This window comes from Carassius carassius, chromosome 27 (genome assembly GCF_963082965.1).
Source record: "Carassius carassius chromosome 27, fCarCar2.1, whole genome shotgun sequence".
NCBI lineage: Eukaryota > Metazoa > Chordata > Actinopteri > Cypriniformes > Cyprinidae > Carassius > Carassius carassius.
In genome coordinates this window covers 6,401,633-6,427,469 of record NC_081781.1, presented here as the reverse complement: position 1 = coordinate 6,427,469, position 25,837 = coordinate 6,401,633, and the positions used below count along the sequence as shown (strand labels likewise).

The following is a 25,837-nucleotide window of genomic DNA, read 5'->3' as shown; positions in this document are numbered from 1 at the left end:
GGTAGGGGCTCATTTTGCTTTAATTACTTCCTCAATTTGGTTTGGCATGGAGGTGATCAGTTTGTGGCACTGCTAAGGTGGTATGGCAGCCAAGGTTTCTTGGACAGTGGCCTTCAGCACATCTGCATTTTTTGGTCTCTTGTTTCTCATTTTCCTCTTGACAATACCTCATAGATTCTCTATGGGGTTCAGGTCTGGTGAGTTTACTGGCCAGTCAAGCACACCAACACAATGGTCGGTCATTTAACCAACTTTTAGTGCTTTTGGCAGTGTGGGCAGGTGCCAAATCCTGCTGGAAAATGAAATTAGCATCTTCAAAAAGGTGGTCAGCAGAAGGAAGCATGAAGTGCTCAAAGATTTCCTGGTAAACGGGTGCACTGACTTTGGTTTTCAAAAAACACAATGGACCAACACCAGCAGATGACATTGCTCCCGAATCATCACAGACTGTGGAAACTTAACACTGGACTTCAAGCAACTTGGGCTATGAGCTTCTCTACCCATCCTCCAGACTCTAGGATCTTGGTTTCCAAATTGAATACAAAACTTTCTCTCATCTGAAAAGAGGACTTTGGACCACTGGGCAACAGTCCAGTTCTTCTGCTCCTTAGCCCAGGTAAGATGCCTCTGACATTGTCTGTGGTTCAGGAGTGGCTTAACAAGAGGAATACAACAACTGTAGCCAAATTCCTTGATACGCCTGTATATGCCTTGACCCCATCCTCAGTCTATTCCTTGTGAAGTTCACTCAAATTCTTGAATCGATTTTGCTTGACAGTCCTCATAAGTCGATTATCTCGGTTGGTTGTGAATCTTTTTCTTCTACACTTTTTCCTTCCACTCAACTTTCTGCTAACATGCTTAGATACAGCACTCTGTGAAGAGCCAGCTTCTTTGGAAATTAATGTTTGTGGCTTATCCTCCTTGTGAAGGATGTCAATGATTGTCTTCTGGACAACTGTCAGATAAGCAGCCTCCCCCATGATTGTGTAGCCTAGTGAACCAAACTGAGAGACCATTTTGAAGGCTCAGGAAAACTTTGCAGGTGTTTTGAGTTGATTGAGTTGATTTGAGTATGATTGGCATGTCACCATATTCTAATTTGTTGAATTGGTGGGTTTTTGTTAAATGTGAGCCAAAATCTTCACAATTAAAAGAACCAAAGACTTAGACTACTTCAGTCTGTGTGCACTGAATGACACTACTACCTTGATACTGAGAAAGGTAGTTATAAAGCTTAGATATAGTTGTAGCAATGCTACTGCTCAATCTTAAGAGCAAACAAGCTGGTTGGCTCAGTTTAACTGGTCTTCCAGCCTGGTCATAGCTGGTTTGCAGGCTAGTTTTAGAGAGTTTTTAACATCTTTAACTGAGATACCAGATAACCAACCAACTAAAACCAGCTGAACACCGACTTCACCAGCTAAAACCAGCATGGACAAAATTTTTTTGCTGTGGTAATAGATATGATCTCCAACAAAGTTGAGCATCATTGCAGCCATTTACTAAGGCTGACCTTGTATGAGAGGGTTGACCCTCTTTGGCATTGCCAGTCGCAACATAGCTGTTCTTTATTCACAGATTTGCAGTTCTATATGCAAAAACTGGTAAGAGCCTCAGGCTAGGGCCAAAGATCAGCACATCACTCTTGTCTTCCAACTACAGCATGGTTGAAGTATCCCCTGCCTTCCAAGCAATGCTGTATAAGAATGAGCCACCTCTGCATGTTAGAGCAGAAGGGTGGTCTATACAGAGTGACTGACTTCAATTAAGTCTCATAATCCTGCTTGAGATCTCTAGCATGCATTCCGAGTTGATCCAGCGGGAGAAGGTAATGAACGCTTCTGTTCTGGCCTAACCTTTCCCCCAAGAACTCGCGCACCAGACCGTTGAGACTTGGAATTTTGCCATCTTGAAATCTGACATGTTGTCAGGACATTAGATATAGAAGATGTGGGCATGTAGTGGAACCTCATTTGGCCCTGTGCCAGCCACTGGAACGTGCCAAGTTGAATTAGAATAAAAATTTATCTGGCCTGACAGCATCCCCAAAACGGATATAAGCAAGAGTAATGTTCGAATGTGGGCAATTTATCTCTGTAGGAGGCTCTCTCTACCACTCTCTGGCCTGGCCACTGCTCATAGACTGACAAATTGAGCATTGTTTATTCCAAAGGGAGACACATAACACTAAAAAGGCAATCTGCTTCATCTCAGGTGGGTGACATGGCCCGAATCACATTTGAAGCAATGACCCAGTCCGTCAGTACAATGATATCTCTGTTATGCTGACCAGGGTGTTAAATATCTGTTGTACTCGACTGTAGAAAAATGTTGTCACAACAAGCGGTATAATCTCATCCATGTTAAATGTGGTAAATGGAAACTGTTCTCCATTAATATAATATATATGTGACCCTGGGCACAAAAAAGTAATAAGTAGCACAGGTACAGTATATTTGTAGAAATAATCAAAAATGCATTATATGGGTCAAAGTTATCGATCTTTCTTTTATGCCCAAAATCATTAAGATATTGTCATGATTCCGGGCTATAAACGTTCATTCACTCAACACAGGTCACCCGCTCTCCACATGGACTCTCACATTACACTAACAGTTACTCATCAGACTGGACTACATTTCCCATGCTCAACTGCACTAATCACAAGCTCCCCTGAAACCAATCACACACAGCTGTCATTAATCACTCACTCACCTGAGAGCTATTACTCACTATATTTACACACTTGGTTCCTGTTCAGGTTTCCGGGTATTGGTTTGCGTTTATTGCTCTCCAAGCAATAGCACTTTACAGAGCCATTGCTCTGTCTTAGTTTCTAGTTCTAGTCTAATGCCGCGTTTCCACCGAAATTACCCGGAACATTTGTACCAGGAACTTTTTTCCCCCAGACCTGTTGCTTTCTGCAGTTCCACCACGGTGTAAAGTACCAGGAAGATTAGGCAAATATACTGGTGACGTAGGTCTGCGCGCGTTTCTCAATACAAAGTACGCTGATTTTGGACGTGCATCCTCGGTAGTGCAGACTTTGTGCATTCGTCTCGGGAGTGATGTCTGCGACGACGCAAATCCAGTAAATCTGCAAACAACAGCGTACTTGATAACATCAGTCAGCTGACCATGGCTACTGCAATTTTCCTCTCTGTATATTTACAATAAAATGAAATGGGATATCAAATAGCACTGCCTCTTTTCGTTTTCATTTAAACATAATAACAGCTGCAGAAATGTACTTAGTTCAGGGAAATGTGTATATACAGTCATTACAATGAGACTAATTATTATATCAATTTGACTTTTTTATAGGGATGCACCGAATATTCGGCCACCGAAAATTTTCGGTTTTCGGCCGATAGACTTTTATTACTGAAACAACACGGCCGAAATGTTGTGATGACGCAAACAGAAACCGCGACCTGCACGTGCACCTTCATAGCGCAGAACACGAGCTCCCCGCGACATTCACTTCACACCAGTGAGAAGATTCTCTCTCTTCTTATTCCTTTATTCACAGCACTAAAGTGTCTCCTAACAAAGAGATTAAGACGGACCACGAAGTGAAAACAAAGAAAAGTAGTCTCACTGAGATCACACGTCTCACTGAGATCTTTTCGGATCCTCTGCACTTCATCGCGAATGTGCTTGATCCGCATTATAAAGACCATTACTTGGATGCGGAAATAAGGCAGCGCACACGAGAAATGATCCAGGCCGCGCTGGATGCGGAGAACCCGCGTGGAGACGGAGAAGCTCCAAGCGCAGGAGACTGAGATCAGAGCGCAGAAAAAAAGACTCGTGTCTGCACCAGATGAGGGGCATGCACCCTTGTTGTCTGATATGTTCAGTGGAATTCTGCAAGAAAGTGCCTCAAATAATAATAATACGTTGGCTATTTTGTTCTTAGGCTACTATATATGTGACATTATATATATATACACACACACATATACACACACACACACACACATACATAATATCAGATTGTAGCTATATTTCTGCTAGATTTCTGCTTTAATTTCATAAAAATGTTTATTTATGCCCTGGCCCTATTTAAATACACTCTCTCAAATATTTCTCAAATGACAGGCAGATGACAAGCTCAACTGCTCAACAGCTAGATGGTTATCTGTCTGAAGTCCCCATCCCCAGAAGTGATAACAGTCTTGCCTACTGGAGAAAGTAATGCACTTTCTAGTCCTACAGAGAAAAATTTCAAATGCACTTAACCTAAATGCACTTTGTTTTTATGAGAGAACAGTTCATTTTAAAACCTTTCTGCAGGCCAGTAGGCCTGTACATTATTATTTAATATACACATGAGTGGGATAAATTTTTAGTTTGAATTTTATTTTAATACTTTGCATTGTTGCAATGTGCTTAATAAATATTTGCATAATTTGTAATTATGTTTTTTTATGTTTTTTTTATAAATAATTTATGTAATTGTAATTATCTCTGAAACTTTAATATTAATTTATGCAATTGCAATGTCTTAATTTTAGTAAAGTTAGTACACGGTCATAGCAATAAATGCAATGGTACTTATAATTGGCATAATTTCTTTCGGTGTTTCGGCTTTGGCCTTGGTTTTCTCTTTTTCGGTTTTCGGTTTCGGCCAAGAATTTCGGTGCATCCCTACTTTTTTATTTTCATTTTAACATATAGATAAATTGAATACAGACCAAATATAACCTGTTAGATTTACCCAAAATGAATTATATGTTATGTTTAACCACTAAAGAGACATCAGAGCAAGTGGCACATAAGATCTAGCCGAGGTGAGGCTGCTTTCGGCGTATACATGAGGACTGAGCTCCCGCTGATTGCGTGGAGCTCACGTCTCCGAGATCACCGAAACACTGTCTTTATAAAAAAAACACAGATTTGAGTTTTAAACAACTACATTCTCGCCTGAAATACTTTTAAAATTACATTTCATGACACAATAACAGTAATATTTTGAAAATCATCCGTATAAATGGTGGTTGAACCCAACCAATGCTGTGTGCACTCAACCAATCAGGATGTTTAGCGCCCAAGTCCCACCCCCGAAAGTTCCGGAACTTTGAAAAAGTACTACCTCGCCAGCAGGGACTTTCTGAGGGGCATTTTTTTACCCGGAACATTATTTAGTTGCTGGTTCCTGTGGTGGAAACAATGTATGTGTGAAAAATGTAATATTAAAACCAGCAAAAACGTACCCGGTTACTAACGTAACCTCGGTTCTCTCTAGAAGAGAGTACTGCGAGTACTGCGTCTTAGCTAAGACGCTACGGGGAAAAGTCTCTTTTCACGAAATACTGAAGCAAAAAATTATCCTTAATTTTGAATTTTTGTAAAGCGCATTTGCAGCAGTACACAGCCATAGGCGAGACGGCTCGCTCGCTCATTGGCTGCTCTGCAGCAAGTGCACAGCCTATCGAGCGCAGGCTGATGCAATATCAGACCAATTAGGACGCGTCGCGCCCATCACGCCACTTCCCGCCGAAACGGGTGTGGCCCAACCCTATAAAAGGAGCTCGAAAAGGCTGACTCACCTGATTTATTTCATCGCCGAAGCGAACCAGAGTGAATCGTACGCACGGCAGAGAACGCAGTACTCGTTCCCTCTTCTAGAGAGAACCGAGGTTATGTTAGTAACCGAGTACATTCTCTTACGAGAGTTCTCTCGTACTGCGTCTTAGCTAAGACACTACGGGAACCCCATGTAAAACGCCGTGCGCGCAGGGATTACACACCAATAAACCTGAAGCAACGCCCAGGATATACAGTGCACAGTCACCCGAGGGACTCACAGAGAGTCCAGGACAGGAAAGGGGGGGAGCCCTCTGTCCCATATCTAGCAGCACCCGTAGATGCGGCAATATAACATCACACAGTCGAGGCAAGGCCTGACCAATGTGGCAATGCGGGTCTTACGCAATACTGCCCATATAACAGTCGGCAACGCATAATGCTCACGAACTCAGAATTCCCATCAGGGCCCTGATTCGGCTATACCGACAGCAGCCTTGCTTGCAAGGCGGGAACCTCCAGGTTATAGAACATGATAAAATGCAGACGGCGAGGCCCAACCTACCGCCATACATATATCCTGCAAGGAGATCCCAGTAGACCACGCCCACGACGAGGCGACGCCCCTTGTGGAGTGTGCTCTGACGCCCAGTGGGCACTGAAGGCCCCTGGAAGCATAAGCTAACGCTATGGCGTCAACTATCCATCTGGATAGAGTCTGTCTCGAAACAGCCATTCCCTTGGAACGTCCACTGAACGAGACAAACAGCTGCTCAGTCTGTCGAAAGACAGCGGAGCGAGACACATAAGCTCTTAAAACCCTATCAGGGCAAAGAAGACTCGAGTCTCCATCCTCTCCTGGGAAAGCATAAAGCGGGCAGCACGGCCTGTGGGAATGTTGCTTCGTACAGGTTTCGGGACCCGAGACCGCCCTGGCGATTTCTGTAGGACACCACAGACATGTCGTCTGAACGGACCAAGACGTGGTGTCCCTTGATTCGGGGACAAAAGCGCGTCAGCGCGTTCTCCACTGCCAGCATTTCCAGACAGTTGATATGTTGGAGCCTTTCCCGTTCTGACCACAGGCCAAAGGACGGTCTACCCTCGAGCAGCGCTTCCCATCCCGAAGTGGAGGCGTCCGTCGACACCATCTTCACTTTCGAGGAAGTCCCCAGGCACCGGTCGTTTGCTGTCCAGGGTTTCAGGGCTTTAACACAGCCCTGATTGACCTTGAGACGCAGTCGACCAGATACCCACGCTCTGCGCGGTACCTGCGCATGTGGAGCAGGCCCAACTGCAGAACCGTAGATGCTGAGGCCATGAGACCCAGCATCCTCTGACATTCTCTGAGCGAAACGGTCGTGCCGCAGCGGAGAGAACTCGCCGCGCTCTGAATGCCCATGGAACATGAGTCCAGAACTAAACCCAAAACAGTATCGTCTGACTGGGGTTCAGCGACTCTTCGTCCAGTTGACACTGAGACCGAGTTTCTCGAGGTGATCGAGTAAAACGGCCCTGTGCTCCACGAGCTCCGCTCGTGATTGAGCCAGAATCAGCCAGTCGTCCAAATAGTTCAGCACTCGCATGCCTCTGAGTCTGAGAGGAGCGAGCGCTGCGTCCATGCACCTCGTAAACGTACGAGGAGCTACGGACAAGCCGAACGGCAGGACTGCAAACTGGTATGCCTGGCCCTCGAAGGCGAATCTCAAATGTCGTCTGTGACTTGACGCCATCTGTATTTGAAAATACGCGTCCTTCAGATCTATTGACATGAACCAGTCTCCTCTGCGAATATGCGCGAGGAGCTTCCTGGTAGTAAGCATTCTGAAACTGCGTTTCACCAATGCCTTTTTCAGCTGTCTCAGATCCAGTATGGGCCTGAGACCCCCGTCTCTCTTGGGCACTAGAAAGAATCTGCTGAACAGCCCCCCCCTCGCTTTGAGCTTGAGACACAGGCTCTACAGCCCCTCTGCTCAACAGTTTTGATATTTCGGCCCGAAGTACGCGTGCTACTTCTGTTTTGACCGTGGTTTCGATGCGCGCTAAAAAGCGCGGAGGACGTCGAAAAAACTGTAGCGAGTAGCCTCTCCTTATAATGCCTAGCACCCAATCCGAAACCCCTGGAAGTGCTGAACATGCATCTGCATGAATGGCTAAGGGCTGGATGCGAAGCGCGCTCTGTTGACTGAGCAACGGCGCCGCTTCGGTGTGCTGTAACATGGGCGTTATGCCTGTGGCATTTGAGGCGGGGAGCGCGCTGATCACAGCGGGCAGATCGCTCCTCCTCGACCACGTCCCGGCGCTTAACCGATTGAGGGAGGGCTGAGCGGGTCCCGTGGGACTCGTGATGTCTGCGAGTAACTGTGGGCTGCAAGTGTGCACATTTACTGCTTTCGACTCACTGTCTGCCTGGGCAGAGCGTACGTGCACGGGTTTCGTTTTTACAGAAACCACGCGCCGTGTGTGACATAGTGTTTGTGGGCACTGAGGAGTGGGCACATTTACTATGTGGAGCGCGTGACCGATCTGAATCGATCTTATAGGCGCGAGCCCTGTGTGCAGGGCTGTGCTTACATGCGGAGATGGGCACTGAGGAGTGGGCATCGTCACTACATTTATAGCACCATCGGCCGTGGCCGGACGAACGTGCACGGGTTTCGTTTTTACAGAAACCACATGACGCGTGTGATATAGTGATTGTGGGCACTGAGGAGTGGGCACGTTTACTATGCAGTGCGCGCGATCGACTTGAGTCGCTTTTATGGGCGCGAGCCCTGTGAAGGGCTGTGCTTATATGTGTAGATGGGCACTGAGCAGTGGGCATCGTCACTACATTTATAGCACCATCGGTCGTGGCCGGACGAACGTGCACGGGTTTCGTTTTTACAGAAACCACATGACGCGTGTGACATAGTAATTGTGGGCACTGAGGAGTGGGCACGTTTACTATGCAGTGTGCGCGATCGACTTGAGTCGCTTTTATGGGCGCGAGCCCTGTGTGAAGGGCTGTGCTTATATGTGGAGATGGGCACTGAGCAGTGGGCATCGTCACTACATTTATAGCACCATCGGGCCACCGTACAGGCTTGCGCATTGCAAAAGACGCTGAAACAGTCACAATCCCTGGATCTGAAACAGCGGCGCGCTTAGGTGAGAGTTCCGCCGCGGCGACTCGTACACCGGCGCTTTCCTAGGATGGCTTCGGGGCTCCCGGCCTCACCGTAATCCTCTGCCGCGGTCCCCGTGGCGCGGGGCGACGGCCGGTAGAGCGAGAACGGGGGTCTCGAGCTGCGTTGCTGAAGCTGTTGTGATAATGGCTTTTGTGTGCAGGCAAGCGGGCAACTGTGCAGGCTTGCGCGTTGCAGAAAACGCTGAGACAGTCACAATTCCTGGAACTGAAACAGCGGCGCGCTTGGGTGAGAGCTCGGCCACAGCGGAACTCGTACACCGGCGCTTCGATTGAAGCAGCCATCGTGTGCACTGCAGACGCAGCCTGCTCAGCAGCAGAAGATTCGCGCGAGCAGAGGTGACGTCATGCAGCAGGCTTTAGATGGCAACACAGCTTTCGTCCGCCGTCCAGCAGAGGGCGGACAAAGGTGCGTCGCTAACGCCTGTTCCACCGGTGGAAGTGACTGGTAGTTACTGTTTTTAGCATCATCCAGTGTGGAGAATGCTAGTGAGACAGACGAACAAGTTCGCGCTGAATATGGAGCGTTCCAAGCCTTTGCCACCTCTTCGTGAAACTCAGGAAGAAATAAGGCGGGCTTTGAGAAGTACGCTCATCCGAGAGGAAACTACCATCCAGCCGGGAACGAGAGGGGGGGCGCTGGTGCAGACCACTCGAGGCCGAGACTCGTCGCGGCCAGCGTGAGCACTCGCCTCGGCTCCTTCTCGATGTCAGCTTGTTCGCTGGGCTTCTGAGCAGAAGGTGCGAGATCCTCGGAGCTCGCCCAGCCCTCACTGCCCGAAGCTAGCAGAGTGCTGCGCCTCAGCGCAGCGGAGAATTCAGGCTCAGAGAAAAGGCCAAGCGAGTCCTCAGAGTCACCAGGCAACAGCTCGCAGTGAGGGCATCCGCCGTCAGCAAGCGCGAGCGCTGCATGATCTTCACCCAGGCAGGAGACACAGATGACGTACCGGTCTCCCTCGCTGAGTGGGGCTCTGATGAGCCGCAGGAAGGCATCTTAAAAAAGACGCAAGCTCTTTTACGAGTGTGTGTCGCAGGGCGAACACACACACACGCATAAAGAACAGCTGGATATAACAGAACTGAAAGGATATGTGCGCCGGACCGCGCAGCAGGAACGGCAGTAGAAGGCATCGAAGGCCAGCAGCTTCAGAATGGCTCGTCCCGCTGAGATGCTTCTCAGACGGCGCTTGTTTCCTCCGTGATCCAGCGATGCGTGAGCTTCGCTGAAGAGATGAAAAATCAGGTGAGTCAGCCTTTTCGAGCTCCTTTTATAGGGTTGGGCCACACCCGTTTCGGCGGGAAGTGGCGTGATGGGCGCGAAGTGTCCTAATTGGTCTGATATTGCATCAGCCTGCGCTCGATAGGCTGTGCACTTGCTGCAGAGCAGCCAATGAGCGAGCGAGCCGTCTCGCCTATGGCTGTGTACTGCTGCAAATGCGCTTTACAAAAATTCAAAATTAAGGATAATTTTTTGCTTCAGTATTTCGTGAAAAGAGACTTTTCCCGTAGCGTCTTAGCTAAGACGCAGTACGAGAGAACTCTCGTAAGAGAACTGGTCTTAGTTGGTCTCCCAGGCTGGTATGGTACCTTATCTGGTTTTGCAAAGGTTTTAGGCACATTTCAGTTGGTCAGTCTGGGAGATAACTGGACACCAATCTAAACAACAGTTTAGCTAGGAACCAATACTAGAAAGACCAGCTAAAAACCAGCCTGGTCAGACTGGGTGATCATGTTAAAGCCATATAGAAAGCTATTATAAACTTAATGAGCATTGATGATCCATCTTAAACTAGCCTAAACTGGATTGCTGGTCTTATTTGGATGGAAGACCACCCTAAACAGAAGAGACCAGAAATTCAATTTAGGCTGGTTTAAGCTTTGTTAAGCAGAGATGTGACTTTTATTAACAAATGTTGGTCTTTGTTTTTAATGTAGCCAACCAAATTGAGGAGAAAATGCACCATTGTAACAATTTAGTCCATAGTCAATTTGTAAAAACAATCACATCTAATCAGAACATATCTGATGCATAAGTGCATATATGGAGCTGGATTTTAGACCAATGAGATTCCACAGTTGGCAAGGCTAGCCAATTCAACAAAACTAAAACCAAATAACTGGCAAAATGTCTTGTTTCATATCATTGTAGCAAAAGGTTAGGACAAAAACTTATATTTGTTGCTTATTTTTATGTTGCACTGTTCCTGGCTAAGATTCAAAGTGAGACACTTTTATGACACCAGTGGTATAATAATAAAACAAAATGACAGCATTAACTGCAGGGGGGAAAGACAATATATGTCACAACCTGAATATGAAAATATGTGGAAACTCACCCCAGTCACATATCGTGGTCTGAACTGTACTGTCCCAAAGAGGCCTAGAATCACTGTGATGATATGGATGAAGTTTGTGAGGATTGGAGCCCACTGGTATCCAAGAAAATCAAATATCTGTCTCTCCAGAATGCTGATCTAGAAACCAAACACAGAGGAAAAGATATTGATTTACAAAGCAAAGACGAGGACAATACATTGACATGTCAGCATTTATTTGCATAAAGGCATAAACAGATTTCCTTTTAAGCCAGCTTCAGGGGTTGCTGTTATGACAGTGCTCTGATGTCAGCTGGAAGGCAGAGTGAGATGACGGGCCGCGGGCCACATGTGAAAGCACATTCTACATGCAGCCAGAGGAATACCCCTGTCACACAGGCAATTAATTAGGACCGAGACATGCCGCTCTCCGGAGTCAAACCCCCCAACCCTTTCGCAAAAACCAGAGACAACTTGGAAATTAAAGCTGGCAAGTCCAGCCTCGCAGCTCTGGGTGCTCCAATCTCAGCCACTGATTGGACATGACACTGATGTCAATACCACAAGCTATGGCACTTTCAAAAACAGACCAGGACGGGGTCACAGCTTCATCCCCAAAGGACCTAGAAGCAGCCAGCCTCATAAAGCTAATGCTAATAGCACCCGTGTCTCCAGCTGCATTCACAAGCTCTGTTTAACCACCTCAGACGCTCAGGGTCTTTTCTGGGAAGGAAACCAAACAAAAATCACGCCATTGAATTACTTGATTTTGCTTGTGATGTAATTGGGGATAGTAAAGAGTCAGGGTGAAGGTTGTTAAAGCTATGGGGGTCAAGATGACATTCGCGTTTTCAGCGGTTGCACTTTCAAACATCTACTCAAGTGAACATCAATAGAGGCTTCAGAGGGTTCAATAGCAGCATGAATATCAAATCACTTCGAGTCACACCGAGATTCTGTACATAAGTGTTTCCTGTTCAGTGCTGTTTTTGCAGCAGGGGAGACCAGTTCAACCCTACAGCCCACCAATTGGATCAAATACTTTTGCTGAGAAAAACATAAAATTAGCTATTAATTGAGATTTCTTTTAATTATAACCAGTGGCGGCTCATGCCAATTCTCTGAGGGAGGTCAAATGTTTGCTCGATTAATGAGGATAGTTCACCCATTCAATTGATAAATTAACAGCTAGTTAAAGATATAAAGGGAACTGAACTACTATAGTATTAATTAAAAATAAACAGACTCTAACAATCAAGCTAGCTATCCTTATGTTTCTATATGCGTTTTAACGCAATTCATCAGCAAATAAAGACTGACGCTAGGATGTGGTTTTTCCAAAAAAAACTTTTTACTTCGATTTCAGTTTAATAAGAAATAACTGAAGTCACATAAATCACTGTTTACACAACTCACTTATTACACTGCTCATTTATATCACATTCCTCACTTACATTACACTACTTACTTAAATTTGGTCTTGGTTGTCCTAATTCTTTAATTGCACAGTTATCCTTATTGCTATGATGAATGAATGGTATTTCTTTCAATGACATGATAGAATTAATCTGCGCTGAGGTAACATTTGCCGTGATGATGATAAAGTTCAGCTGATACCTGAATTTGAGTTGGCAAAGGCATAGCTGTCCCCGTCTCTCTTCCGTTTTTTTTTTTTTTTTTTGATAAAGATATTAAAGTAGTTTTTCATTTTTCTTGTTAAAATTCAAAATAGTTTTTAAATATTATTGGATGTCACTATTCCCACCAGTAGTTGCACATGTTAAGGTTTCGCACGATGACAAAAGCACGTTAGTGCGAGCCCTTCCGGAACTCATTGAGATTGCATTGCAGCGCCTGCAGTTTGAAAAAAAGATCTTTGAATGGAAGTCTATGAGAGCACTCGGGGCAATTCTGTTTGACAGAAATCGCACAAAAAGGGGCGGTACTACACACACGCGACTCAACGCTGATTGGACTAATTAGAGGCAGTACAAACAGTCTAGAATAGGGAAAGCTAACATAACACACTGTGGTTGAATGAAAAAGAAAAAAAAAATCCCTCCCTTTCCTTTCGTGGTGCATCGCCCAATTGCCCTAATGGAGAAACCGCCACTCATTATAACATCGATTAAATGAACAGTTATTACAATTAATTTAAACAATAAAAATACAAAAATAATACATTATAAAAAAAATACAATAAAATAAAAACCCTAACATGTATCTTAAACCAATGGATCTAAACTAGAAGACAGTGACCACGGGCTCAGAGGGGTGCCACAGGATGACTTAAAAATATTTATTTGTATAATTTAATAATAAAAAGAAAAATATTGGTAAATTTATTTTTACAAATTAAGAATTATTCTAAATATAAAAATGCTAAATAATTCTATTGATTTTACCGAAAAAGTATTGACGCAGAATTAGAATCCTGAATATTCTGGAAACACAAAATAAATCATGGTTAATCAATTTATTATATCCACACTCCCGGTTTCTGTTCATAAAAAAGTTTCCAAGAACAAGCAACGCATAAATACTGGAGGCCTTGAGAGTCAAACTTAAACTTTATTATATGAGGAGTAATAATAATAATTTAAGTATTAAAAAACTTGAACAAAACAGTTCTTGCTATGACACATGAATAAAAATAAAAGTACTGGGGTTCAGTTAATCAGAAGTTAATTCAGTAACCATTCTGATAAAGTGTTTCATTCAGTGAAGGATTTGTCAGATTCAAACTCTGTCATTGTATCTTATCACATTCAGTTAAGATGGCATTGTCAATCTCAGTCAAATGAAAACATAATTTGCCATGGCACTGTAAGTTTAATGGCAGTCCAGCAAATACTTTGTAACTGAGCAATAGTTCATGCTATAAATCTATCACCCATGAACAAAGCTCAAGAGTCTATTAATCTGTGCATCCTGTTCAGTTATGCTCAGTGATGACCAGGTTGTGACTCCCTCCGCCCCCGAGGGACGTGTCTTCTGTTGTCTGGGTGTTTCCTTTGAGCTTCTGCTAGCATACATCTGGTAAGTGTGCCTGTCCCAAACACTTAGGTCATCAATCATAATGAAAGGTATTATGCTGACAACACCAAGCAACACCACTGCATTTCAGACTCTGATTATTAATATTAATGACTCAAGATTAAGAATCGTCACAGCGCTACAGTGCAGATGAGATCAGTTTTGTGTCGGAATAAAAATGGCTCCCTTTCCAAGTGGCATCTACTGTACTTTTTTTTTTTTTAACCACAATAATGTTCTGCCTTCCCAAATAATTCTCTGGTTTCGGTTTGTTTATGAATCATGGCCTGTGATTTCCCCCTGCTCTAGCTCTTGTTTATTTTCACTGTCCTCCATATTTCTACTGTGAAACAGAAGGATGAAAAGACAAATGCATTACCATCTGGTTTCTTAAAGGAATAGTTCACAAATTAAAATTCTGCTATTTACTCACCCTCATGTTGTTCCAAACATACAGACTTTCTGAAACGCAACAAAACATTTCTGAAACTTGCATTAATTATACCGGTTGCACTATTCTATGCAATTACAGTGCATGGGAACTGAGGTTTTCAGTCTTCTAAAAAGGACACAATAGTACCATTAATGCATCACTTCAATAAGACTCGTGCTATATCGTAAGTCCTCTTAAGTTTTTCCATTATCCATGAAAAACTGTGTAAACATGAGCCGGAGAGCATGATAGCATTATGCTCAATCCATAATACCTTCATTTTCAAAAGCTCTTGTCGGATGATGCATGCATTTCACTGTATTCTCAGAAAAACTGCTTAGCACACGGAAAAAGCAAAACGATTGACTGACCCAACTCAGTGGTTCCATTGCTTTTGCAAAGCATTGTGAAAAACTACAGCCACCCATGAAATCCACTAATAAACCATAGTGCCATGGTGTTGAAGGAAGCCCATATGCCAGCACAAAATCCAATCTGCTCTGCCTGCGAAGAGGTTACAAAATGCAAATATGGCTAATTATGCTACATTATGTTGTTAGGTGAAATATGTGTTGACAATGGCTTAAAACACATCTTAATGGCACTCAAATTCACAGTTTTCTCCTCCTAGGCTTTTGTGGACACCTGCGCTTATTGACAGAATTCCCAAATTTCCGTTAACATGCATGTCCAATGGGGAGAAAAAAAGCTTGAGGGGTTATATAAACAGACTGCAGGCTCTTGTTTGAGTCGGGGGGCCAGATCATCATTAATGTGGCCCCTGGGCCTCCCTTTTATATAAACAGTAATGTAAACAGCATTGTGAGGAAGCTGTGCTGATTTTCATTAACAATGACAGATTTATCAAGTAATTTTTACACATGAGTGAGTTAGATCTATAAATATGATAGAAAAATCCTCTTATTAATGATTAGAAGATCGAGATTTGGAAGTGGAAAGGCCTTAAAAGAAATGTTAAATGACTACTGACTACTCACAGACAACAAAGAGATTTCCTACGGCTTCAAGCAGAAAGCAAACATCCAGTACTTCAGAATAGTATGCATGAGTATGTATCTATTAAAAAATCATAACACTAATACTGAAGCAGACACTTACTGTTCAAAAGTGAGGAGTTGGTAAGATTACTTCTGAAAGAAATTTTTGAAAGATTCTTATGAAAAGTGAAAGTGAAAGTGAAGTGACATTCAGCCAAGTACGGTGACCCATACTCAGAATTTGTGCTCTGCATTTAACCCATCCGAAATGCACACACACAGAGCAGTGAACACACACACACACTGTGAGCACACACCCGGAGCAGTGGGCAGCCATTTATGCTGCGGCGCCCGGGGAGCAGTTGGGGGTTCGATGCCTTGCTCAAGGGCACCTAAGTCGTGGTATTGAAGGTGGAGAGAGAACTGTACATGCACTCCCCCCACCCACAATTCCTGCCAGCCCGGGACTCGAACTCACAACCTTTCGATTGGGAGTCCGACTCTCTAACCATTAGGCCACGACTTCCCTTTTACAGACATGCTTACCATGTCTGTAAAAACAGTAATATTATTAACATTTCAAAATGACTACTTTCTATTTTAATATATTTTAAAATGTAATTTATTCCTGTAATGGCAAAATTTAATTCTTAGCTGCATTTTTCCATGATTCTTGGACAAACATTAAAAATACATATATTTCAGATAAAATATATTTTTTTGTAACAATGTACATTTTTTGATTAATTAAATAGCTCTTTGCTGAACAAAAACAAATAAATTTCTTTAAAAAAAATGTATTCACCCCGAACTTTGAATGATAGTATATATACTGTACACATTGGACCTGACATCAACTCAATTCTACATTAAATTCAGCATGTTGCTACAATTTACATTTATGTATTTGGTAAACAATTTTATGACTTGCAGTGCATTCAATGTAATCATTATACCAGTATGTGGGAATTGATCCATTGACCTTGCTGGCACCATGTTTTGTCAGTTTGAGCTAGAGAACATTGCTTCAAGCTATTAAAGTGGTTAACAGCCTACAGTTAGCATAATGATCAGGGTAACTTGGCGGAAGATTTTTTTAGTGTGATTATTAATATTAATAAACGCAAATATTTATTTTACATACTGCAGTTGGCATCATTTTATAGAAGCAGTAAACCACTCGAGACCATATGCTATATGCTCTACAATTACACCACGATCAAGGAGGATTTTTGTCTTGCTTTTTGGTAACAACACCCCTTAACTGTGGTAAATTGACAATGAGCAGTGAGCGTGTCAAGCTAAAAGCATCACTAAACCGATTTCGTAATGAATATCGAATCCAAAGGTCAGCATAACCAATTCCTGTAATGATATTTTCCCTTCCTTATGTGCACATAATGTTTTTTTTTTTCATGATTATTACTTGGCAGCAAAAGCATCCCATTAGCGATTAGCCGTTATAGTGCACACTTTCAGTCCGTGATTGAGATTAAAGTTCATTCTCCCAGTGACAAAGCCAAATCTCATTCTCCCAACCTTGTGCTTTCGCTTGCCTCTCTCCCACTTCGCTTCTCTCTCCCTTTCCCCCTATTTATATATTTCTTTCAGTGCACAGGGACACGAGCAGCAGCCTTTAATCAGACAGACAAAAGCTAATCAATCAGCAGGGGCAGGTTGAATGGAGAGCTTCACAGCACATTCAAACGAAGCTGGCCAAGTTATAGCGTTTTCCAGTGTTAGCGCCACAGAGCATTAACTACAGAATGAGCACGGGCTAATGTAGAAGGCTCCCATGCAGCACAGCAGAGTGAAGGCGCATCTTGGCCTGCCTCCATTGTCCATCAGTAATCCAATTCCATCTGCTGCTGCCGCCAGTGATTTTAATGTTGCTCTGCAGAGATAAGACTGCAAAAATAACAGCAACTGAATGGTTAATTAAACTATAACACATTCAGTTGGATCAGACTAAACAGACAGGGGTTTTGAGGTGTGGAGACATTTAACAAGTAATGTGGGTACGAAATTTGCAAACATTGCAACATGCTTGATTAGTGTGTGGCACACTAGAAGTCCTTTCACAATTGTGTCTCCTTCTTTCAAACATCATGCAAACAGTGAGCCATGACAATGCATGACAAGTTTCACGAACACTACGTTCAAGTGGTCTTAGTTTCAGGCAGTAACAGTGGTGAGAATTGCTTTTCCAAAAGTGCCATTGCATCTCATTTGCATCTAAACAGTGGATCTGGATGAAGTATAACTGGAATGGACTGTATGCAACTACAGAAAAAGACACATTTATGATTCCAAATGAATATGATGCTTTCTCTTGATATATGATTTCTTTTTGTCGCCTCAAAGAATATTCTCAGACAGAGCCAACTACTGGAAATAAATAATTATTAGTGATAAAAGCGCATATAAAACCACCTTTGTACAGTAATGTGAAGAAATCTAAAATGCACAGTGACCCTGAGACACATTCAAGGACCCCAGCTGTTTTCCCCTGCATGTTATGTACAATGGACATGTTTATGCAAAAATTCAAGTGGGAGTACTGTATCAATGAAATATTTGCAAGACTGTATGCATGTCAAAGCTGATATATGCACATAAACGCTGACCATAAAATTATTTTACACTAACCGCATTAAAATAGGATCTCTAAAGGAGTTATTTCACACTGTTTTCTATTTAAATACGTTTTAAAATGTTATTTATTCCTGTGATGGGAAAGCTTAATTTTCAACATCATTATTCCAGTTTTCAGTCACGTGACCCTTCAAAAATTATTTTGATATGCTGATTTGGTGCACAAGAAATTATTTATTATTATAAAATCAGAAAACAGTTATGCTGCTTAATATTTTTGTGGAAACTGGGATCCATTTTACCCCTAGGTTCTTTGATGTATAGAAGAAAGGAAGAAAGGAATGAAGGAAAAAGTTAACATTTATAAAAGTTAAAGGGGTCATATGATGCGATTTCAAGCTTTCCTTCCTCTTTCGAGTATTACAAGCTGTTCGTGAATAGATACTGTATAACACTGCCCAAATGTTTACGCAAAGGAAGAAGTCGTAACTTTGATTCTATCTGTAGTATTGTTGCTGTCGCTGCCATGAAGACGCTTTGTTTTTTGAACAGTGTAGAGTAGTGCTTGTGGTTTTTTCCAATCACAAATGCAGACATGGTTTTATGTTTACGCAGTCCAATGCAATGCAACGCATAAAAACAGTACAGTATGTCATTATAATCAGTAATTATGTCACCACTGGATGCAACAAATGCCTCGTTTGTAATAGGTTTTACTGTTTTCGTCTCGCCTTGTCGCCCCGCACCGGGACACGGGCATAACATTTCCGTCACATGCTTAAGGCATTTGGCCAATCACAATGCACTGGACAGCTGGCCAATCAGAGCACACCTCGCTTTTCAGAACTATGAGCTTTGTAAAAATCAACGCGTTTCAGAAGGTGGGGCATTGAGGAGAAACAATAATGTACAGTTTGGGTAAAATAATGTGTTTTTTTTTACCTTAAACAGCATAAACACATTTCATTACACCAAATGTTCTTTTTTAACAATGCCAAAAGACCCCTTTAAAAAGGGAAAAACTATGAAAAAAAATACAGTTTACAATAACTGAATAAAAAGGGGGATCAACTGGATAAAGGAAGAAACGAAGGAAGGAACAAAAGGATGGAGGGAAGGAAGAAAAACTAAGATAAAATATTATTTTACAATAAATACAGTAAAAGGGGAAAAATGTAAGGTAAGGAGGAAGGAAGAAAGGATCATCAGCTGCAAGCACGGGCGTAGATTTGGTTTGAACATTGGGGGGGGTTGAAGTTTGGGTATGCCTCCTGATATTGTGATCATGGTATAAATATTGGGTGGGGGTTATCTATCCCCCAACCCCCCACAAACTACGCCCCTGGCTGCAAGTGCTTTATTTGGACAGTGAAAGAGTGAACAGGTGATGGTAGTTAAGAGCTGCGTTCCTCTACTACTAACTACAGTGACAGGAAGCCATCAGTTTGAGTTGATGATCATTATGCACTTCCTTTGTTCATCTTTAGCTGAGGGTACATCCTGCAGTCGTGTACTGTACATGAAGACAAGACAAGATGAATCCAACATAGTTCAATGGTTCCAGATAAAAGTATGTAATTATGATGACGATGATGGGCATACAGTATCTGGTATAGTTTCAGAAACAGTTCATTATCCATCATATTAAATGAAAAGGTTTGCACAGTTCTCACTGTCCGTACATCCATCAATCCATCCATCCATCAATCCATCCATCCATCCATCCATCCATCCATCCATCCATCCATCTGCATGGAAGAATATTGGAAGATAACGTTAACAAAATATGATGCAAACACATTCATGCTTTGGATTGTCAACTTTGTTCATAGTCAGTATTAAGAGAAATAAACAGACAGCTCCAATTCACAGGCTTCATTATGTCTTCGAAGGAAATGGTGCAAATAGAAGCACATCAAGTGCACAGAGAGCCTCCAAACCAATGCAATGAATGCCAACATTTACATGCATCCAGTAAGAGGTTATTGAAAATGCATGAGGTTATTTACTTATACAGAGCTGTCTAGATGTGTTCATTACCAGACTCGCCATTCGCACAAATCTTGGAATTCCATGCTGAATGACGCAGGTTGGGCATTTGACGAGTAACTGTGTTTTTTGTAATAGACAATGATGATGAGTTCCAGTGTCAGCCCCAGCATGTAACAGAGACAATAATGTGTTTAAGCATGCCGCTCATACAGTGGAGGGATTCCGCAGCAGCTGTCAGAATGTGTAGCTGAGCTTGAAAAATGCTGTTCATTATCTACATCGCACAATGGGCCATTTCAAATTCTTTGCCCCTTGCTCTTTGACCAGAATCCTCACAAAGGTCTGAACGGCAGCAAAAGAAAAGCACTCCACTAAAGTAATTGTGCTTTACACCCACAGAGCAAAGATAAAGAGACCATGGAGGAAATGGCGGACATTAATATTACATTTCACAAAATGTAGATTTTGCTCCAAGACAAACAACGAAAAAATTTCAGAGAGCTAGATTTAGTTTTTCATCTGGTATCTGTTTCTCAAACTGTACAAATAAAACAAAGAACTGTTCTTTGAATGCTATATGGGAACATGTGTATTTGCATTTGTTCTAACACTGAAAAATACATTTTGGAAGCAATTTTCACTTTAGTAAATCTTTCAAACAATTACAAAGAAACACATTGAATTAAATGTGAAAACAAACAAACAGCACATTTTTCTTATAAAATGTACTCCTATAATCCTATATATCATATATTCCAATAAAAGATGATTTTTAGAAGCTGTAAATAAAGTGTATGCACTGTTTGACTTTGAGAAAATAAAATATCTAAAAGAAATTTAAAATCACCAAATGCATGCATATTTTATAATATAAACAATATTTTAACATTAATCATAAACATTGTCATACATTTGCGTGAAATAATTTATTGGAAAAAAAAAAAGTTTCTGATTCTGTTCATCTGTGTTTAAGTGGACAAACTTTATATGTCACCAGAGAGAAATCTATATTTTCACAGGAAGGTTCTGTTACATTTTAATAAAAAATTATGAACATGAATGAATCGTTCACAATAAAACTTATAAGATACATTAAAAAAAAAACAGGTTTCTATTTCATGTCAACTGCACTCTAAATCTCACATAGTACGTATGTAGTCTGAGCAGTATGCAAATTTGGAAGCAGCCATTGACTTCATGCCATGAATTACTTCAGAAACGGAATATTAAAGACTTCACACCAATATTTGAAAGCCTCATTAATACAGTCCAGTGAAGAAGAGCTTCTTGTTTCCCACCCAGAGGTTTTCAAGGAACCAAGTGGCGAACGTTAATTTCCTTAGTATGGATGGCTCTGGGGGTGGGAGGAGGAGAGCAACTGAATAAAATTCATCAAGATACAGCGGTGTTAATGATGATAATCTATTTTAATATTCGTTTGCATATAAATGAGGCTGGCGAAAGAGCTGTTGCCCGAGGGCGAGAAAGATGATGGAGACTGATACGGGAAAAGACCCAGCAGTGAACTCAAATGTCAACTGAGCAGGGTGGAAGCTGCCAGCATGCGGAGAAGGCCCACTGTGAGAGCTGCCACAATGGCTTTACTAATAAATATGTAAAATATTAACTATTCAGGGTACAGTAGGAACTACATCCAAATGTCATATATTCTTCAGGTCCTACCACACGACCACTGAAGAAATAATAAAAATAGATCCTTGACATAAAATGTACTTCATGTGATGCCACATAAATGACACAGATGCATGAAATGGTTCAACCATCCCTGGGATAGTGACCACTACTATAGCTAGGAGGTAAAAAACTAAAGTAACCATAAGTTGACTTCAGTGGAGAAGCCTTCTAATTGGCTGACCTTAATCTGTCATCTTTATATTCAGGCTTCATGATTGCTGATTGCTTTATTTATTTCACTTCTCACTGGGTGTGTCTGAGGAAAGTGCAAGCTCTCATTTAAGTGATTCTGTCAGAGAACCACTGGTAAATAGCAGCATTATCAAGTTTCGGTAACTTCCCAAAAGCTGCGCTGCCACAAAGAGCTGGAATCCGCTCATGGAATTTAAAAGGAAGTATTACAGGTCAGAGAAACCTGTTTTGAAGGCTTTAGAGAGCATGGAGTCACCATATAACAACCACCAGAACCTGTTGAGCTTCATACCTTCATCCGCTTTTTGAAAAGCACAAAGACGTTTTATATTGGCAGAGTCAAAAGTCCATCACAAAAGTTATCTGGAGAACTGATACGCTCAATAACTCCAATCTGATATTTTGTTACCTAATACAATAACACTCATACATTTTTGTCAAAGTGTCCAAATACATTTTGGGGCCACTGTATTTGTGCAGAGAAAGAAATATCTGGCAATGTCTTAAAATAAACTATTGATTTTGAATACGGGAGGCCCAGCTAAGGAGTCGGTGTAAAAATGAGATATAAATACAAGACATGCACACCGTCTGTGCTTTTGCCTTCATCTGAGGCATTACATTCCCAATCACAGGGCCAGTAAAAGCATTTCCACTGTGCCCATGTAAAATAAAGCTGTTTTTGAGAATTATGTGCAAATGCATTTGCTGATTAACAGGCTGTGGAGTAGGTGTGGAGATACAATATTTAGCTAATAATAACACACATCACAGCAGTGCTGACTGACTCATCTGCCACATACATCACAGGGATTTTATCACTAAATAAATATCAAATTTCTCACTTCAGCTGGTCAACAATAATAAAACAGATTTTCACTGCTTGATGGGTGTGTTATTAGTGCTAATCAAATATTAACTAAAACAAACAACTTTACACACAGGAATTTCTCAGAAACTGATATAGTATAAATGTCATTCTTTCAAGTTTAAAAATGTAAACCTTTTATCCATTGAAGAGACAGTATTTTGCATGTCACACCTTATGTTGATCCATACAATTGATTTTTTTATACTACTGTATTTTAACAGTTTAGTTATAGTTTAATTTAATTTCTTAAATTATATTTAAATTCTAAAATATGAAACTTTTTACCCTAAAAATAAACAATAATATTAAAACACACATATACACAACTAAACTGTAGTGTGATAAAAACCTAGTACAATACAAATGTATGAACAAACTAATAAGTTAAACACTCTTACCTATACAGTATAATATTAATAATATAATAATAATTATACACATGGGTAATTAATCTCTGAAATATTACTGTTGTCTGTTGCTTAAAATACTCTTTTATAACTAATTTAGCATTCAGCTTTTATTGATGTATTCTTTGATGTTTTATTTAGCAAGGATGCATTAAAGGGATAAAAAGTGAGAACTTTAGTGAGAATTTATATTTATAATTTTGAAAAGGTTTCCATTGCAAAATGAAGTTCCTTGATGCTGTTTTAACTTATTCTTCAATAAAAAAAAATTAAAAAAATATAGTATATATAAAATAATTACATAAATGCAGGCTTAGTGAGCATAAGAGACTTAAAATTTTTATTTTATTTTATTTATTTTTTTTACAAAAGTTTACAGACTTCACATTTTGAAAAGCAGTACACATTCAACTAAATCTGAAACTAAAATATTTATGCAGCCTAAAATAAAATTCATAAAATTCTTTAAAAAATTCACTAATTTTATAAGCCTTAAGCAAGAGACCTTAACTATTACACCAATTATTATATCCAATTAAATTATATCACAAGCAAATCACTTGAGATGCATAAAACGGTTATGATCAATGATACAACAATGTGTGCGGTTCTTCTGGATTCACCCATAGAGCATCATTTGGGTCAAGACGTTGAGTGTGGTGGGGCAAAAGATGTGAATATTCATCAGGCTCTGCCTTACTTATGTAAATCTCCTGCGAAAGGCAGGCATGTTCAACAGCCAGGGTATTACTAAGGTCACGTTGCCACAAGCCCACATGCTCTCTGATGACTGGCCCCCTCTGGGGAAGAACATGTGCTGATGGAGATGGCCTGTTCCATTCAGCAGAGACGGGGGACAAACCATCTTCCCACACACAGACACCAATAAAGCACCTCTTATATAGGATCTGAACTGTTTCTTCTAGACTGAAAAGAAATCAAACTGGAGAGCAAATGGAGACTGAGAAAAAGACTCAAATGTGTCAATCTCAACATCTGAAATGTGCTCAGACATGACAACATTTCTCATCAAATTCTTCCAAGTCCATGTTATCTATATTTCTTTAAGCTCTACCTATGTACATACTCTATATCGAGACTCAATTGTGTCTATTTTTATTTTTAAATGAGAAGAGACAGCTATATATGACATAAGATAGATCTTTTACTTGTGTAATGCTAATCTTATTTCTTCAAACGCATAAATTCAGCTGGATGAGAATATGAATGATGAGTCACCCTGTTTTTCCAGATTCTCACATAAATGAATGGCAGGCTGAGTGAGAGGTCTTGGTTTTGTATCATGTCTTTGTTGTGGCATCTGTGTGTCAACTGAGTAGCAAGTCCCTTCTGTTAGGGAAGCATTTCAGAAGAAAAAGACGCTACTGTGCAGTGCATCGCTTTGATCATGAGAACAAAAAAGGCCACGAACTGAGCTGAAGGTTAGGAAACAGTTTTTAACCAAATATGCCAAACTATACTATTTCTAATATAGTATAAACTATATTACATCTAGCTTCAAGAGAGATCTGGCAAACTTGTCTGCATTTGTAAGAATTGTAGTCCCTATATATACAGCATTTGAAGACCCTGACTTACAGTGTTGATGTGTTTTTATTGAAATAAGATGTTGTAAGCCATTAGCAGTGTGAATACATCACACTCATGAACTGCAGTTTGCTAATATTCAATCCAGAGAGCATTTGATTGCATAAATATTTGGATATGCAATGCGAGAAGGATGGGTCGTCAATGTTTTTCTAGAAGAGAAAGCACACTTCTAATGTGTTCTTAAGCTTCAAGTTAATTTTCACTTTAGGCATATACAGAACACTGAGAAAATGTTGGTGCAGAAACAATTTTCATTCAGAAAGTGATAGTAAATTTGGCAAATAATTACAAAGTAACAGCAAATAAAATTGTATTTTAACATGAAATTATACAACTTTATTTGTATTTATTTTTCTTGAACTATTTAAAAGTTCACCAAAGCTGCATTTATTTGATAAAAAAAATACAGTACATGTAATATATTTATTAATTTAATATAAATTAATACAATTTCCCTCCAAGTTTCTTGGATGAACAAATTTTGGAAGAAGATAATTTCTTTAAAATACTGTTTTATAGCATTATAAATTAGTGTCAATTAGCCTAATTTAGTGTCACTTTAGATCAATTTATCCTTTAAAATGCATCCTTTCGAAATTAATATAGATATTTATTTCTCTCTCTCTCTCTCTAAAAAAAAATATAATAATAAAATAAATAAATCTTACTGACCCAAAATTTTTAAATTGTAATATACTTGCACAAATAGAGTTTCAAAGCTAACAAACTTAAATTTTGTTGCTCCTTTTCCAATTCATGAGATGAACGAGAAACCTCTGACACTAGCTTTGACCGCAAGTGACAAAGACGGACATACAAAGGTCAACTCCTATCTGATATCAAAGAAAAATGTCCGTTGTCATAAAGGAGAGGAGATTATGGTGGCTCATCTCTGATCCCTGTGTATACCTGGGATTTAGGGGCACCTTTTCCGGTGATTCCCTGACCTTTTCTAAGAGAGAATGAAAAA

The 25,837-nt window shown here is 40.9% G+C and overlaps 1 protein-coding gene across 1 annotated transcript in view; it reads right to left on the bottom strand.

Moving 5' to 3' along the window:
* The window catches only part of LOC132106546 (sodium/potassium-transporting ATPase subunit beta-1-interacting protein 2), a 163,986-nt gene that overhangs the window by 100,799 nt on the left and 37,350 nt on the right, over window positions 1-25,837 (bottom strand). Inside the window, exon 2 of the mRNA XM_059512322.1 lies at window positions 11,059-11,196. Coding sequence (XP_059368305.1) covers window positions 11,059-11,196 — 138 coding nt within the window. The remainder of the gene's footprint in view (window positions 1-11,058; window positions 11,197-25,837) is intronic.